The sequence below is a fragment of the Bombus flavifrons genome, chromosome 2 (assembly GCF_040668555.2).
Source record: "Bombus flavifrons isolate JBK064 chromosome 2, iyBomFlav1_principal, whole genome shotgun sequence".
In the NCBI taxonomy this organism is placed as follows: Eukaryota; Metazoa; Arthropoda; class Insecta; order Hymenoptera; family Apidae; genus Bombus; species Bombus flavifrons.
In genome coordinates this window covers 12,475,410-12,493,797 of record NC_138443.1, presented here as the reverse complement: position 1 = coordinate 12,493,797, position 18,388 = coordinate 12,475,410, and the positions used below count along the sequence as shown (strand labels likewise).

Genomic DNA, 18,388 nt, shown 5'->3' with positions numbered 1-18,388 from the left:
GAAATGCGCGCGGATTTTCTAACCTTGTTACTTTTGATACTCGATTGTAAGCATTTCCTAACCTCTTTCCTTTCGATGCGTTTCGTTCCGATGTATTCGTCCGGATTTTTGAAATCGGCATTCCTTGTATAAAATTTCGAATTTCCATGTTGTTGACACCTGATCGTGTATATTTTCTAATCTCTTTCGTGTTTCATTGCATTAACTTCGTCGTAAGATACGTGACGAGCAATGTCTACTAACCTCATACGTAGAATGAAAATTTAAAATGAAAATTTCATCGAGATCGCTTAACGTTATTGTGAGTTACAAAGGGGTAAAAAAAGGTTGAAAATCGCAGTTCCTCACGACATTCGACCTATAACTGTAATAAATCTACATCTTTCAATGTCTGCCGTTTGTTTTTGCAACAACCGATTTTCATGAAATTTTCAGCATGTCATAAATCTTCAAAATCTGTTGTTTAAATTTTTATTACAGGCTCACATGAAAAAAGGTTATAAAAAATGACCTTTACTTTTTTCTCCGCAATTTCAACCAATTGCAATATTTTTGAAAAAATTTTTACGCTCCACCTAATAAATTAATTCTTTTAACTCCTAAAAAAAGCTAGTCGTCTGATCCAATTTTAAAAAGTTATTCTGTTCCAAAGAATGCCAGAATATATGTTAATGCATACCTATGTATTTTACTTTTACTTTTTCCACAAGAAAATTCCATCCTGTACATTTTTTTAATTTCTCAAATGATTACCCAGCTCCTATTATACCGATCGATTGTACCGATCAAAGACATTCAAACAAATATAAAAACACACGTTTTTCACAACGTGTGCATTTAAACATTGACGATCATATGGATAGCCTCAGTAGTTAATTTTCTGTCATCAGTTGACGTATCAAAATTCTCAGTATTGGATCATTCGGAAAGCTAGTTTCGATTTATATTTCGATTCGATGTACATCTATTGAGTTATATAAGTGCCATTTTGTTCCACGATCTTTCTCCATCTTTCACGCAGCTTGAATATCCCATCCTTCCAGAACCTCTCAGGTTTTTCGCCAAAAAACTTTTTAATATGCCTTTTTACATCGACCAAATCCCTTAAAAATCGGAACGAACTTTCCGAGCGATCCAATATATGTTATGAGCAATACCTGAGCGAGGTGAAGCCGTTTCCGAGGAGCGGGGAACGTGGTATTTTGAGACTGCATTGATGATTGGTTGTGATCGCGCAAGCGCTATCTTATTTTCATCGAGTAAGAGTGAGTCAGTGTAAATGCTTAGCTAATTTATTTTCTCCTTCTGACATACATCATTGAGTCAGTTACCAATGACCAATGCGGCCCCAAAGTGCCACGTGACCGTGTGTCCTGCTCTCCGGAAGTGGCTTTACATCTCTCGCCAGAAGTGGAGCTTTATACTCGGACCTGCATTCCTATGTTCGTGATATCTATCATGGTATCGATATTCCTATGTACACGATTCTTCATTCTCCAATATTCTTGCCATCGATGTACAATTTTTCTAATTTTCTAATTTCTTTTCAGTCCGTAATTACACGTATTTTCTAATCTCGTCATTTTCAATATACAGGGTGGTTGGTAACTGGTGGTACAAGCGGAAAGGGGGTGATTCTACGCGAAAAAAGAAGTCGAAAATATAGGATAAAAATTCTTTTTTTATTTTATTTTTTTTTTAAATTTTTCTATCGAGACAACGATCTACAGTGAGATCCGTTATAACGAGACGTGATAAAGTCCACGCGTACCGAGCGAAAATTCAAAGTCGATTTTCTCGAAAACAAAGCCTCAAACGAAAAATTTTTATTCTATACTTTCGACTTCTTTTTTCGCGTAGAATCACCCCCTTTCCGCTTGTACCACCAGTTACCAACCACCCTGTATAATTATATATATATCGAATGCTTATACGTTATTGCTATAGGATTCTCACTGTCAATATGCAATCGTGCAGACTTGATAATCTCGTGAATCTCAAAATACGAACCTGTACGTTTTCCGACGGCGTTACTTTCGTTCGCGCGCGAGGATGAGTACGAGAATTTGGCGGCAAATGGAATGACTACATGCAATGGGCAAATAATACAACGAATAATGCATGATGCAATGACAGGCAATGAGAATGGCGCGAGAAATGGTGGTGCTGAGATGATGTGAAAGTGAACTTACCATTGGTGAGATGCATGCGAGAATGCTCGTCTGGGAAGACAGTTTCGGAACGATCGCTGGCCGTGGAGCTGCTACTCAAAGCACTCGTGTGACCTCGTCGCGTTCGTCGCCCCAAGGTCCCGCCACCGGTGCTCGTCTTTTTCGATGGCGCCGCATAAACCGTTTCACCTACGGTGTATCAGAATCGTTGGAATATCTTTGGGTACATTAGAATATCTTTTCGTAGAGTCTGGCGACAGTTAAAGCGAATGGAATTTAAAGATGCTATATGCTATCGGAGAATAAGGATACATTTTTCAGCTACTACACATTTACTCTGGGAATTCGTCGTGGAATGAAATGGAAAAGGATAAATAGAAATGATATTTTTTAAACGTCTGGTTAATTTTTAGACGGATACTTGATATCGTACTTTTTCATTCTTCAAGTACTTTTATAACCAAGTACCTTTATAAAAGAAAAAAGAGTACAGGTTGACGAAGAAGATTCAAATTTAAAAACTAAGACGGAATAAAAACCATCGAGACAAATAATAAAATAAGAACTTTCACGTGAGTACTGTTTAAACGAATTTTCCTTATTTGAACACTCGGTTTCGTTTCTCTCAAAATTAAAAGTTTCTCAGACATTCAAGTACGCTTCTACCGACTCTCCATATTTTTCTGAAAGAATCCTGGTGTTCTACTCTAATTTTTCGACTACATTAACCGGCAATCGATGCAACAGCAAGTTAATATTTGCAAGAGCCAGAGACGAGATATCGTGAATGTTATTCCGAATCGCGTAGCGAGCGTTTCTGTTGCATTAATCAAGTCGACCGGGTTGACTCGCAACATAACGTTAGCGAGACTCGTCTCGTGGCATTTGTAAGTATCATCTTCGTTGCAAGTGTATACGAGCAAACGTAACTCGCTCGCGGCTCTAATTAACTCCGTACCGTTGCCATTGCGGGATCTCTCCGATGATATGCTCCCATTGTAATGATGCCGGCGAGAGTTGGTGCTCTCCAGGGGAAACGGAGATGCCTGTCGATGATTCGGCGTCAAGGTTGGAGGCGGCGTTGGGAATGGTGTTGTCGGATTATCGGTAGTAGCAGCGCCCTCTGTGTCGGATCCTGTACGATACGATCGGTCACCAACGCCTGCAATCATAAATTTTGCATGATTTTAGTGCTTGAGATTGCCAATGATAGTTAATTGGGATTGACGGAATTTTATGGTTTGATCGTTTTCCTTGAGAAACGACGTGCGTAAATTAAATATCGTTATCAATTCCAAGTTTCCAAAAAGATGTAGTATTTAAAATTTGTAGTAGATGTAGTATAAAAGATGTAATAAAGTCGTATTTCTTTTTTATAATAATTCCAACACTAAATATAATTTTCATAATATTTTCAAATTACCAAAATATAAGTATTCCTCATAGTCATTTTGCCTCGTTTTGTCATCTATATAAAATTACGTACAATGGGATGAGAATATTTTGCGGTCGTTTAAAGATCATTAATTTTCATCTCACGAAAACAAGGTTTCGGATCTCTCTCCAATTCCCTTTCTCATTGTAATCCATTAACTCATCGACAAAGGGTCGCCCGTATCCTCAGCGGACCACGTCAAGCCTATCCCAACGCGTCTGCTCTTAAACGTGGCCTCATTGTCATCGGCTTGTCCATCGAACCGAACGAGTGTCCGACGTGTCGCTCACTATGCAAATATGATTGTTCAAGATCGAAATGGGATGTAAACCTGGTTGTCGGACGACGGATCGGTGACTAGTGATTTCATCGCGTTTAAGAACGAATACACTACCGTTCATAATTCATCATATCATTTGTTAATTACAAACATAACGTTTATTAAAAGAGATTTATAATAATCCTCCATAGGCAAACGAAATTTCATTTCTTGAATTTCTTTCTACTAAGTTTTTATTTTTATTCGAAAAACTTTCATAACAGAGACAGAGAAATATAACTGATAAATTGATAATTATCCTAAGACTATGTCGAGTTAGTTGAAAGCTGGAATAATAGAAAAATTATACCTAAATTTATTCTATAATTCCAATGTTCCTTTATAATCTAACTTAAATATAACAACGTCCTACTGACTTATGAACGGTAGTGTACCTCTGTCAAGTCAATGACGGGTATAGTCATCAACGCGATTTGACGTATCCGGTTAAACACTGCATACGCTCCACAGCTATGTCGAGAACGGCGTGCTTTCGCGATATCACCGTCATTTCATTTTACTGTCACCTTTCTTGGCAAGCTTCAATTCGCTCCTGTCCTTGTTAAACTTTCTTTTGTAATTAATTTCCATAGACAACTTGCAACGGGCACTTCGACCCGTGTCGTTGCTTGGAGTCCGCGTTTACTTAAGTTGCACGTTGCGAGAACAATCCCACTTTTTAAACCGTAATAACGTAAAACTAAAAATAGTACTTTCTACTGACATCGTAGCGAGTTAATTTGTTGGAGGTAGAATATTTTGTCCATTCGCATTCGTCATCACCGTGCAAATTCATTTTAACTCGCTTTTGTTCCGTTCGTAAATGCAAAAAAATGTAGGAAAAATAAATCACGCATCACCTTCGATAGCAGTTACTACGTATCATTTCAATTTTCAGTGGAATCGCCACTCGTAGCTCGTACGACACCCGTCACATACCGTCGTATCCTGTTTACGCGCAGGCATCCTGTGCGCTACCGATTGGCTGTGACAATCGGCGCACATCACAGCGGCAACGGTTCATCACGTCGAAATATTCTTGTCGACGATGCTTGACGGTCCGTGACGCGAAAATGACAGTACGCGTGGCTCGATTCAACGCCGCGGCTGATTCAACGATGCTTCGCTGTAAGTGTACCTATCATTTATGTTACACGGCTCAACAGGCGTGACTTTGCTTTAATCCGGAACAAATTTTAATGCTATCTCCTCATTCGTCAGCAGCCTTACGTAGAAATTTTTGGAGATAGTGATTTAACCTTAGTTGTAGCATTTTTCAGCACTTGACTAATTTTCGCAACAAGTTATTTTGCAAAAGATTAAATACTTTTGAACATCGCGTAGATTTCATGGATTTTAGCATGTTTAAATTATCCAGAGAAATCCGCAGTTTAGCGATGAAATGCTAGAGCTTTGTACGATATCTGCACTCGAAAAAATCCAAAGATAAGAGCACAGTATCGGTTTTCTAAATGTTGCAATACCACCAAATTGCACTATAATCCGGATAGTAAAGAACTTATGTAAAATAACAGGATTTTGCAGGGAATCATGAACTGGGATTGCGACACTATAAAGTAGCCCAGATATTTCAGGTTAGCTAATCCTGGCTGTAAAGTGCGGAACCGTTCGAAAAACAGAATGGTTGTGGAAAAAGTTACGGTGGATCGAGGGAAGTGTAGAGGATAAGAACAGTAGCTCGTTGGCTGGATTAGGAAGGTGGTTAGAGCCCGTGTTTCGATAGCCTCGCTCCTATTTATCAGCGTGTAAAGAGGTACGAGACTACGTGTTGGAGTACTTAAAAAAATCACGCTGTTCCGCTATTCTTTTTACCTTTGCTCGCCATTTAACCTTCGCTATGGTATAATGAGAACAATTTGAAATTATGTTGGAGATCTGGCCTGTAATAGGCGGCATATTTCATGTAATTCTTTTCATAGAAATAAAGTTGAAAGAGCTTAATGTTCGTAAATTTTGATAATGAAAATATCACACGTTTCTTGCTTTTTAAAAAAAATTTCTTCGTTCGGTTGTTAACCATATTTAATCTGCTGGCTAATCTTTACGCTACGTAACTTCCGCCAATTAATCCATCCCTCTCGGCGTATGTCGAGTGGTCAGGGCGTATCAATCAATTGTCCAGTATTCCTGGAAAGTTCCAATTTAAAATAGAAAAATATTCTTTAATTTTCAATGTTCCTTGTTTCTCTTTTTAGATGTTATTCGTACAATATATGCATATCGTTGTGAATCTTTATAGCGAAGGAAAACGCATTTTAATAGCATCTGAAATAAAGTTGTATTTCGCATTCTACTCTAGTTAAACGCTGCAACAAAGTTTAACCGATGCTCGGTCACCGCTTGTTGACTCGACCGAAGTACGACACGGATACGATATTCGTCTCGTTAATTGGCGAATAATTGCTCGTTGAAGGTACGCGCGATCTAATATACTATTAAACTTCCTTCCGCGGCTAAGGACAAAAGGGTATCAAGACAGCGGGAAAAGATGGGCGTCTCAGGAAGCTATAGCGGGAAGAGTTTAGTATAGAAGAGATGAGGGGATTGAATCTTGTCGGTAATTAATGAGGAAAGTTTTACAAATAGCCGATGGCATAGTCACTAAACGCCTTAGTGAGACCGTGAATTCCATCCGCAAGCAAAATATATCCCGTGAAAGTTAGTTTTTAATTGATAATCTTTCCCGGTATAAACGGTAATCAGCATTCCATTCCGTTTCCCTGTCCACCTAATTGCTCTTTCTTCCCGCCGCTGGCTCGTCGATAAGCGTAAGGGAAACGAAGAGAACGAGACTTTCGAGGACTGTAAATAAATTGCGCGTATAGATTTTGCGGGATTTAAGTTTGTTTGAAGGGAAGAGAAAGGCTTTATAGATACTGGGGTATTATACAGTGTATTAAGGAAGAAAAGGGTCTCTTTAAGAGTTTATGGTAGCTATTCACCAAGAAGAATAAAGTGTTTGATACCCTTTTTAACAACATATGAGATGAAAAAAGGGGTTAACAACTCAATTCTATATTTCAGAACTGTGAGAACGTGCAAACATTCATAGGAAATTCATTTGAAAAAAGTGATGCAAAGTGACAGATCCTAAACGAAATGCCGTTTCTACCAACTCATCTATTCGCTATCCATTGATAACACTAAGCGTCGCTTAGAATTAAGAATGCTTACAACTATCAGAGAATTAAAAATTCGTTCATTCGTCGACGATTTTACAATACCTCAATGCCTACTCTCGCTCTCTCCCAAACGTTCATCTACCATTTCTTTATCACGACAACGAGACCAATCCTCGCGACATCAAAGATGGAAATCCGGTGAAGAAGGCATCGTGGCCGCGATATAAAGAGAGATACGGGCAAGATGGGCAGGCCCGATAGTCGAGACGTCTGATAGAACGAGTAGCCGAGGGCCGGGGCAGCGGCGCTGATATTGCTCGCATTAAACTTTCATATTCAATCTTGCCACCCACCGTTGGGCTCTTTCCTTCGTTCCCTTCCCTTAGCCGGAAGGTCGTGGCGCCGAGAGCAAGCTCGGCCCCGCATCAGCCCCACATGTAATTGTGTTATGCCCTCTTCTCTCCCTTCGAGCTCTCCCATTCTCCTTCTCGCGAGCTTTCCGCTCTTTTCCCCCACCGTTACGTTTCGTACTCTTCGTTCCCGCAATTTCGTGCCGCGTTTTCTATAGATTGGATTTTCTAATTCGCGTTTCGCCGTAGCTTCCGGCTTTACGCTGCGGAGATGGTTGGGTTTTCGGATGCGTAGCAGGATTACGCGAGTTATGACTCGGCGAGAGTTGAGAAGGTTAGTATTGGAAGCTGTTTGCAACGTGTATGTATGCGAATAGCGAGAATAGGTGCGGAATGTTGGCTGTTTGTAGATTAAATATTTCGTGGTTGGATGGTTTATGCTGTATTATGTAATGGACTGGTTGGAGATTTATTATACGCGAAGGTAGGAATGCGTTTAGGTGTAATTTGTATCGGTATTGTAGATTTCGTTAATAAACAAATTTTAGTTACGATTACCTCGGTAATATCAGTTTAAGCTGCTTCATTAACAGGTAACGTGCCAAAACCCACAAAACCTAATCCTATCGTACTTCGTTCAGAGCAACTGAACCGTATGATGGACTGAAAATTATACCGGTGACAGCCAGTTTCTAGTTACTTCGATAAAAATAAATTCAAAGTTGTTAAAAGTTGTTTAAAATCTTGCCTAACGCTACTGTCATTTTCAGCTCGCCATATACCCGCGAAAAAGCCTCGTATTTAAGAAAATTCATCTCCATATCGGTTCTTTATTCGGCGTGGCTAACGAGCGCTGGATGTGCAGGATAACAGGGACAAACGACAGTAGCACTCGACACCGTGCTCCCATTACACGTCCTCCCTCCATCAACCTCTCGGTGTCCATGGTTATTCTTTATTCGACGGTGTCACGTGTCGCATATTGTCGAACATGTAACGACGCGTCGTACGCGCGTCAGGTAATAAAATCGATAGTCCAGCCGGCCAGTTTTGTCGCTGTCGCTCACACTTCCGGTTAAAAAACTAAATCGGCCGGTGCTGCAGGTACCACGGCTAGAAAAATAATAGTGTTCGGGTCTGGTATTCACCGGTAGGCCGGGACCGGTTCCATAGAATCGCTTTGATTCGGTAGCGCTAGCGTACCTGTGCACGGTTTATTGTGCTGACCAGCGTTGATTGGAAATATTGGTTCGTTGTTTACCGTTATTCCCGGCGCGAGTATCTCAGAACAATGTCCACCGTGGCCCGGCACGTGCAACAAGAGCCGCTGTTTGCCTTTTATTCCGTTTCCTGACGATCTTTTGAGCGCCACCGCTCTCGAAACCTGTCAATTACGCTGTCGTATTTACGTACCAGCGTCCACCGTTGATCGAAACAAATAACAGACCGTCTGGCTTCCTATAGGTTATAGTATTATAGGGCTTCGATTTATTGTCATATTTCGAGAAACTCGCATCGCCTTGGTCCCCTCTTCAGTGCCCGGCTCACGAAGGGTAGCGCACCCGGATGAAAAATGACCCAACTATTTTTCTTCGATTCCTTACTCGATGGGACATAATACACTGCTGGAAACGATTAGGACCACTCCCCGTATATACCGGTCATTTTATTGGTCGATGAAGTATTCATTAGTTTCGATGCTGACGGTATTGGCTTTTGCTGGACTCTAGGTGTAATCTGATGATCTTAGAGGTAACGTGGATCCACGGGTTTAACGAACCCCCGAGATTCATAATAGTGGATATAACTGACTTCTGTGGCAACATTTGTTTCAAGAGGAATGCACGAATATTAGGAAATTGTGGCGGTACATTTTGATGCACAATATATTAGGTTGTCCGAAAAGTGTCTTTCTTTTACAGACACATCTTTTACAGCGATGCATCTTTATACAAACATGAAACCTAATCTGTCGAACGTTGTGATCTTTATTTTGATAGAACAAAAGGATCATATGTAATTCGATAAAATAATATAAAACGGAAAATGTTGTGCATCCATTATTTCCTTATAAAACGAAAGAAACTTTTCGGACGACCTAATGAAATCGATACACGATCGCATCATAATTCTGGTAATCATAAGATGTAGAGATACAGCTATTAAATTTTACGTATATGTTGAAGTGGTCACCACTTTTAAGAAAACTCTACATCTGGTCTTTTTTTTTTTTTCAAGCACTGAAGCCGTCGACAGCGTGTAGACAAAAGACTGCGACGAAGACAGACCATAAACAGTAGACAGGCGACGTTGGCTTCGGGGTTTTCAGTTATTGGGTAACACAGCTAGCGTGCGGATCTGGACCAGCTCAAATTGTATTCGTACTTATAATTACACTTCTATTTAAATATATTTTCTACCTTACAATTTATCCACGAGTTTTCTCCGTTTACACATCGAGTAACCTCGACAGTATACAATATTTCTACGAAGATATAAAAAATATTCGTTCGCAAAGATATACACCATTTATACATATTATAGGGAAGTTGGACGCATCGTGCGAATCCTTCGAAGGGTATTAGCGTGAAGACTGAAAAACGAGGAGTTGTAGGGCGGCGAACTTTTCCAAGTAAGCTCGATGGAACGCGAGAGCGCGTCCAAGGTGCATTCGATGACCGAGCGACCACCGCTGTCATGGCAACGGTCCACCGCAAACAAAATCCATCCCCCCGCGACGCGACGGTTCTCACCGCGGAAGGAATTCCCGTCGAGCTGAAGAAAGCCCGCGCTCGGTCAAAGACATGGGTCACCGCGAATTCCGCTTCCGGCCACTACCAGCCAGGATCAATCCTTGCGGAGGATTCCTTGTTCCAGGAAGCTCGAATCGCTTCACCGAAAACCTAACCCACTGAGAATTTACGAGATGCAATTTGTAGACCAGTAGGAAAGTGTGAAGATGTTTTACACGAGGGGATGTTTGGAGTATTAGGTTTAGGGAGCAGGGGTAAGGCTCTGGTAACTTCAAGGGAATGAAGTAGCGGTTGGGAAAGATTGGTACGTTTGGTAGTATTAAACTGAGATTTTGACCTAATAGGTTAATTAGGTAGTTGTTTGTAGGTTCAGGATTTAGGGACGTTGAGAGTAATTTTTCTTACTCTGAGTTTCCTGCAATATGTTTGGAATACAGAAAGTTAGTTAGGCTGTTTTGCTAAGAGTATGCTATAAAATATGTAACTTGGAGTTATATTTTTTATAATTAGAAAATTTTTGTCAATATGCTTTACTATTGGCGAGTTAGAATTCGAAATGGTCCGAACGTAGGTGGAATCGATATTGACGAGTAATCAAAATGGACAGCACAATCAAATTGCAATCTACGATATCTGACGCACTCGACGAACTCCCCTAATTAGTTGTGAATAGTGTTACGTCCGAGAAGAATCCCTTCGATCATGGAACCTGACGATTAATCTGGAACGTCGGTAATTTTATGCGTTTCGCCTAACGAACGTGGGGCATTTGACGAGGGTCGCGATGAAATATGACTGTCAGAAGATAAATTGGGGTTACAGCAAATTGCTGGCGCATTCAAAACTTGTTTATCCCGTGGCCAGTCCTCGGTGATAAATACAAATTAGAAATAAAGAGATGTCAATTGAAAGAACTGTAACAATGGACATTGTAGTTGACGTTACGAAATTTGGTTCAAAATTTAAATATCTTCTCATGACCCACTCGTTTATCTTTTCTTTTGTTCTTGTAATTAAATTCGACGCTGTTCTTGAAGACTTTTAGTTTATTAATGGAAAATTAAACGATTTTGCTAATTTTATAGAAGGATTTTAAAATGGACAAGAAGAAGAAAGAATAACGAACAATACGTGAAATATTTTTGTTTTTTCAATATCGAAACTCAGGAAAAATTCACATCCTATATCATCCAAACGTCATTAACTATTCAGAAGAGTTTCTCCGAAGTATGCTCATAATATCGTCATAAAAAATCGATTTACAAGGGATTCATAAATCCACTGTCAAAAGTTCTCGCCACTCCTCCCAAGTTAAACACGAATCCCCGAAATTTGAATAGCATCGACGCGTTCCAGGCTAGCCTTTCCCTCTCAACGCAGCCTAAATCAATATGAAGCTTTTACCCTGCGACGTAGGGGAGCCATCGAGAGCAGGACACGTCTGTGGGAGGGAGCTGCTCATCGGGTGCCCTTACGTATCGAAATTTAATATATAGAGAGATATAAGATCCATCAAATTACCTGATGAAATCGTTCGCGTACAAGAAAGTACGAGACCTCTTATCAAAGATTAATTACAGAGAGACAATACGTAGAAGAAGAAAAGGCAAGAGGAGCGTCTAGACAAAGACGGGATAAATAGAAATCGATAAAAAGAATATCTGATCTTAATCTGTAACTGGTGTAATAACAAAAGAACAGAGAAGAAGAAGAAGTAAAAAAGAAACAACTAACCCAATCATGGTGCGAGAGAAACTACGTTTCATTTTCCTACGAACGGTTGCTAAACAATTCGTTTTACAGCCACGGCCCATTGAGGCTGGAACAACGTTCCGACGTGCCGGCTACGCGAATAAATACCGGTAAAGTATACACCGGACTGGATGAACAGAGAGAACGTGAAAAGAGTAAACGGTGCATCGTTGGAACAAAAATCGATTCGAGTTCCACGCGTACCGTTGGCCATCGATTCACTCGATGCTTGGCCGTCTCACAGAAATGAATTCTCTTTTTCCTCCTCCTCTATTTTCTCCTTTCGTTCCTTCCTTTCTCCCTCTCTCTCTCTCTCTTTCCTTTTTTTTATCCTGTTCTTAATCGGTCGCTAGGAGAACGCGAACCACCCTCGCCGCTTTCGTCGACGGAAAGAAGAGGATAGGCAGCGGAACGCTTGGCGGGTTATCGCGGCGGCACGATAAAGGGCACGGGGGAAAATACGCGTAAGAGGTTGTAGCCGGCGCGCACAATGTGTCTTTTTACTAACTGTCATATGCATAGGGAACAACGGGGACCGTCTACAGAGGCTGCTATCGAAAAGCAATTTCCGAGACGTCAAATGGAATGGAATAGAGTCGGGGAAAAGAAACTTCGGTGACATTTTCGTTGGTAACCCCCGGTGCCCGTGGCTCGAGATCACTTTCAGTGTGAGAGTAAGATTTCCTAAAAAAAGAAGAAGAGAGAAAAAAAATGAATAGAAAAGAGGAAAAGGAGGAGGAGGAGGAGGAGGAGGAGGAGGAGGAGGAGGAAAAGAGAGTGGGATGGGACTCGGAGGGAAAAGAGGGTAAAAAAGAAAAGCGAGCAAGAAATAGCAGAGGAGAAGCCGTATCTTCAACAGGTGCAAAGTGTCGTCCGTTGAAAGGGCCACTCCTCGTTTCGCCTCCTGCTTCAATCCCGTTCCTCTTCCTTCCGCTTCTTAAACCGCAAGGCCTTTGATGAAAGGCCTAAAGCTAGCGCTCACCTTTGGGGAAAACGAGCCGCGGTCCACCGCCGTGTCATAATAAGCCGATGCTCTGTTTGGCAATCTAATACATTTTCTAATGAGTATGCGTAATAACTATCGTTTCTCTTCTTTTCGTACGAAATCGATGTAGTTTGTGTCGTATTCAGTTGTAGTGTAAGTTTCAGTTTGAACTAGTGCATCTATGCGTGTGCTTGTATAAATATTAAATATGGATAGCGTATATTTTATTGGGAAATAATACAGATTCTTTCGTTTCGTATTGCTTTATTTCAGTTGTGAATTCTGGTACCGTTTTCATTTGATATTTTGGGACTCGAAGAAGATTTTGTTAGGGACAAATTCATTACTGTTAGAAAAATCTTTCAGTACCGTAAGTAAATGATTAGTAAGACTTGTTTGGAAGAATGCGATATCTCGATAGCTTATCGCATAATTTTTTCTGATAAGTAAATTGATTCGTTTTACTTGCATGTTTAATATCTCGTGCTATTGATACTTCATTAGTAATAAAATCAAGATATCAAATTCAGAACATAATAATTCATAACTTTGAAATTGAAAATCTTTGTTCATAACTTTATGTAGCAATATGAAGATTAATGAATTTGTTGAATATATCAGAGATTAATAACCCATTTTCAAACATTTTAGACATAACTCATAATTATTCATTGGCAAAATTTCAATCATTAAGCGTACAAATCGGTCCAACTTCAATCTGTCAAAGCGATCAATAGCATTTCAATTTTCAAATACAGACATTTCTAAATCAAAAACTGCTCCTACTACTAACTGTCTACGTTACCTACATTCTCTCGAAATTAGCACACAAACTCATTAGTATTCCCGAATCCATCACATCACGTTAACCTATTAGAATACGAAAGCAGCTTACTGCAAGCCAAAGATATCTGATTTGTAGTAACAAAATTGAAGGGAAATTCATAGGAGAAATTTATCTTCGATCATTAAGCTTCCCAACTAAACTGTTATCAGTCTGTAGATTCTTACGTATTTATGAAAAATTGAAAGGTACAGAAATCCACGGAATGCACATAATATCCACAAATATATAAGATCCAAAGTAGAATATTACTCATGAATATTTAGTAGGTGGCAGAAATTCCTCTTGAAGTTCAATTCCTTTATCTGTATTCACAAAATTCCAATGTGGACAAACACCGGTAATCTAATTATTATAGAATGCCCCATAAATCATAAAATGTCCCCTTTTCGTGAAGATAAACGAGCCTGTTTCACCGATTTGCGAAATAAAGTCATCGTCGAACAAGAGTAAAACGGCTGCACGCACGATTGAGCGTAAAAAGTGGCGGTGGCGCATCGAATCGAGTGCCTACGATGAAACTTCCTTTTGCTGAGCATAAAAAACCAACTGCTCCGTAGAAACGCCGCTTCTGCAACGTTTAATCGCATTTCGCGCGAACAGAGTGCTTCTACCGACGCTGTTTTTGTCCCATTTAACGAATCCTCTGTTTCTCGAGTGCAGCTGCAGTCTGTTTATTTAACCTAAGAAAGATAACGAAAGGAAGCAGCCAGTTTTAGGACAATTCTGTGTGTGTTGAGGGTATGGTATACAAAGCAGTGGTGACGAGAATTATACGTCAAATAGGAAAGGTGGTCGTTGGTAGTGGCAACGTGTAATTTAAGAGAGGCTGGGAAAAGGAAGGGACTCGGAGAGTGCCACTTTGAACCCCTGGAGAGTCTTTCGTTTTCGTTGTGATTAGGTTATGTATGTTTCTGACGGAGGAACTAAGAAAAATTGCACTTAGCTTCTGAAAGAAGTCACTTGTTGGCTTGTTATAGTTCGGGAATATTGAATTTGGATTGTATAGCGTTCTCATACTGGCTGTTCTATTCATCTTCACTTTCATGTTGTAGTTAGAATATTCATAAATACGATACAGTGAAAATTATATATAGTCAGTGGATTTTTATAGGAATTTATATTTATATGTTCCAGTGAAGAATTGGAATTTCGATAGAAATTTGTTTCTCCTATTAAACATCATGATTCTCAAACCTTTGATTATCAGGTTCTCTGAATTTGAAAGCTTTCGATATTGTATGTGTTTTATGCATTTTTACACTTTCAAAATTTCGGATAAATTAATAGGAAGATACGCAGCGTATGCAGTATATTGTTGGAAATTTGTGCTCCGTTCAATTTGACTTTTTCTTGCGCGTCGTTCCGTTTCCTATTAACGTTTCGACGTATATTACAAGACAGGCGTTCTCGGAACGTTTTGTCGCACAGCTAGCAACGGCGACCGTGTTACTGTTAGATGTTAACGTTTTAAATTAGTTTTACGTCACCGGTGATTGCATAATCGTTCATAGAACTTACATGCTCCAACGAATGTGCAACAATCGCGCAGCACCGGGTGGTAACTCTCTAATTTGACTCGATTATATCAATCAAAAACAGTAAACTTGCAGTAGCAAAATTTGTTATTAAATAGTTTAACTTTAAATTAGTTTAAAAAGTTCAGTTTGAACAAATGATATAAGTGATTCGTATAACATCTTTTTTAAAAAAAGTTCACTGATGAAAAAATACGAATAAATTCGGTTAAATCGTGATTTTAACGACGTTGTTTTAACGAATCTACGGCAAGTTCTTTTTTAAGGATAGCCCAAGTTGATTTTATCGTTGAATATAAATATGCAGCGACAGAAAAAGATAGGAAGTGAAAAGGTAAGTAAATGTGCTGGCTAGTAGCGTAGTCAACCAATTCTCAGACAATGAATCACAGTTTCGTTGAAATAAAAAGTAGAATTATGATTTTTGCAACCAGTTATTTTCAAAAATTTATAAAAACTGTTGTCAAATTAATATTAACCTGGTAAGGAAGGAAAGTGAAAATCAGAATTAGCCACGATTAGACCAACGACTTAGAACAAATCGAACGACATTCCAAAAACGCCACCATTCAAATTTATTCACAGTATAACTTAAAAATGATATGCATATCCTCAGAACTGATCATCGTGCACCAAGATAATTCGGTTACTAGATCAGAGTAGAGTTTTACTCCTCGCCTCTCTGCTAATCGATGACGAGCTACTAGGAAATATTTTAATGTATTATTCCGCGGGAAGGAAAACAAATGTGGGAAAGAAGAAGATGTAGCAACAAAAAAAAAAAAAAAAAAAAAAAATGAAAAGGAAGGAATAGAAACACCGGTAAAGATAGAGAAATTGAAATTTCAGAGTTCTGTATTTTCCCTCGTTGGATTTACACTGTTTCAACGTTGAAGTCACGTTATTTTCGAGCGTAATGAATGGCCACTACACCTGTTACAGTCTATATTTCACAAACGCCGCCGCGCAACTTCTCTCGTCATCGTCATCGATACCATGAATTAGTTATCGAAGCGTTTCATTATTCGCGTACTGACAATAGCGCAGAGAACCGCAACATGCCGTCGCTTAGGAAAGTTCCCTCTACGCGAGTTCCCCTTCAACTTTCTTATTTTATATTCTTCGAGGTCGGTCGTTTCCTGGTGGGATGACCACGGCACGGCGTCACTACGTCTCCAGTCGATACGATTGGTTGCGATGGAAAATAAGAGAAGCAAAACGAAATTAAACCCGGGCAAATACAGGAGAAATTAAAATAGAACGCAAGAAATTGAGAAGATGGCTCAATGCAAGTCGATATGATGGTACAGCAATTTTTTTAGGAAGAATTATTTTCGAAGTTAATTGCCTAAACATTTAAGATCTTAGATTAACGTTGTAGAAACACCACATAGCGCCCCGTTTGCCTTCTATTTTCTGACCCAGTTGCCTCAAAACGTTCAACGATTCGCCTATTTCGTTGATCGCGATAAAACCGAAACTAAAGTCACTTACTTCCAAGTCGCTTGCTTAACCTGAACAAGGTTTTAAACATTTTGGCTCTTCATATCTCGGCCGCGAAACATCTAGTCTTAAACGCTTTAGCAGAATTCAACTTGCCCATAGTACGTATAACCTACACGCTAAAAGGTTTAACGTCTCGAAAGAATAAATTCCTGTCGGCAAGGTCCCGTGTCGAGATACGTCGACGACACATGGCACAATTAAAATAGTAATAACATCTTCGCGGGGATGACGACGGAAAGGAGATTTAACGCCGGTTTCCGGGCATGAAACAATCTCAGTCACGCGGCGAGCTATGTATCAAACAGATTAGAAGATCTAAACCCGCGGTATTACGGACCCGGAAACGGTCGGCTCGTAACGTATTTCAACGGGTTATCGTTCGCCGCGGAACACAGCCATGTCGGTGAGATGTGCATTGTTAAACAGCGAACTCGGTAAATTCATTATAACGAGGCGACTACTTCGGGTGAAACCGGGCTAAGTTGAAACTACTTCCAAGTACGGTGGATTGATTCTACCGCTTTACACTTCGAAATCAGCCAAGTTCGCCGAAGTTAAAAGCTTCCTTCCGGCTCGTACGGTACGTAAGAAATTTCCAGCCGCATAACGCGTTGTCCGTATGCTCGTTTAATCGTCTGTACTTTATCACTTACACCATAGCCTGGTTCTTTCTTGGATAGCTTTTTGATCTGACCTACGAGAATCCGGTAACGCGATTAGAAATTAGAATTGATGACTGTTGAGTGACGCAATTCCGAAAATGATAAATATTACTGTTCATATCCCCTGAATTTTTAATCGATCTGCTTTGCATCGCGTTAGCTGAAAAACTGATCTGACAACGTGACCGGGTAACAGTCAGTTTAATGTCACTCGTGAATATCCTTTAAGAATCTGCGGGAGAAAGAGAAGCGTTTGAGAGATTTCCTGGTCCAATAATTTGAGTGGACGATACCTTGCGAGTCGTTCCTTAGACGCATTCAATCAATCACAACTATATATAGGTAAAAAAAAGGCACTGAAAAGTCTTAGACAAAATTTACCTACGAGACTTAATTCTTTCGCGATACAACGTTAGAAACGCGGTTAAGATGCAGTGGACGAACAGTGAGACGCGTAGCGTGAATAATTCCGTCTGCTAACCATTCATTTCACGGCCGATATAAATTATTACCGGCAACGCATTAATTTCCTTTGCGAATAATTAACAACCTGCCGGACAACGAAACCTCGCTTGGGCCGGCGATGGTCAGTCTTAACCTCGGTCGCCGCCATCGCCGAAACGCCCAGTAACCCCCGTGCATGGCCGACATCTGAAATATTAATCATGACTTACACGAGCCGCGTCCCGGACCACCGGTATTCTCTACCTGCATTATTAAGTGGACTCGCGCACGAGCGTAGGCTCGACTGTTATGGCGGTGCAAAACGGATATGAATACTACCAACCTTCGATGGTGTTATCTTGGGGCAAAAGGGAAATGCGATCACATAAAATATCGAATTCATAAAATCTCTGTTATCAACGTTGATCAGTGTTGTAACCGATAGCGCATCGATGATTTACTTTTTGTGGACTAATTTCTACTTAA

General features: G+C 40.0%; 1 protein-coding gene across 7 annotated transcripts in view; it reads right to left on the bottom strand.

Annotated features, from left to right (window-relative positions):
* Ten-a (Teneurin-a transmembrane protein) overlaps positions 1-18,388 on the bottom strand; it is a 708,522-nt gene that overhangs the window by 402,281 nt on the left and 287,853 nt on the right. For all 7 annotated transcript variants that reach the window (XM_069130210.1, XM_069130252.1, XM_069130246.1 and 4 more), the window contains 2 exons: positions 3,130-3,333; positions 2,193-2,360 (listed from right to left, as the gene is read on the bottom strand). In XM_069130210.1, coding sequence (XP_068986311.1) covers positions 2,193-2,360; positions 3,130-3,333 — 372 coding nt within the window. The remainder of the gene's footprint in view (positions 1-2,192; positions 2,361-3,129; positions 3,334-18,388) is intronic.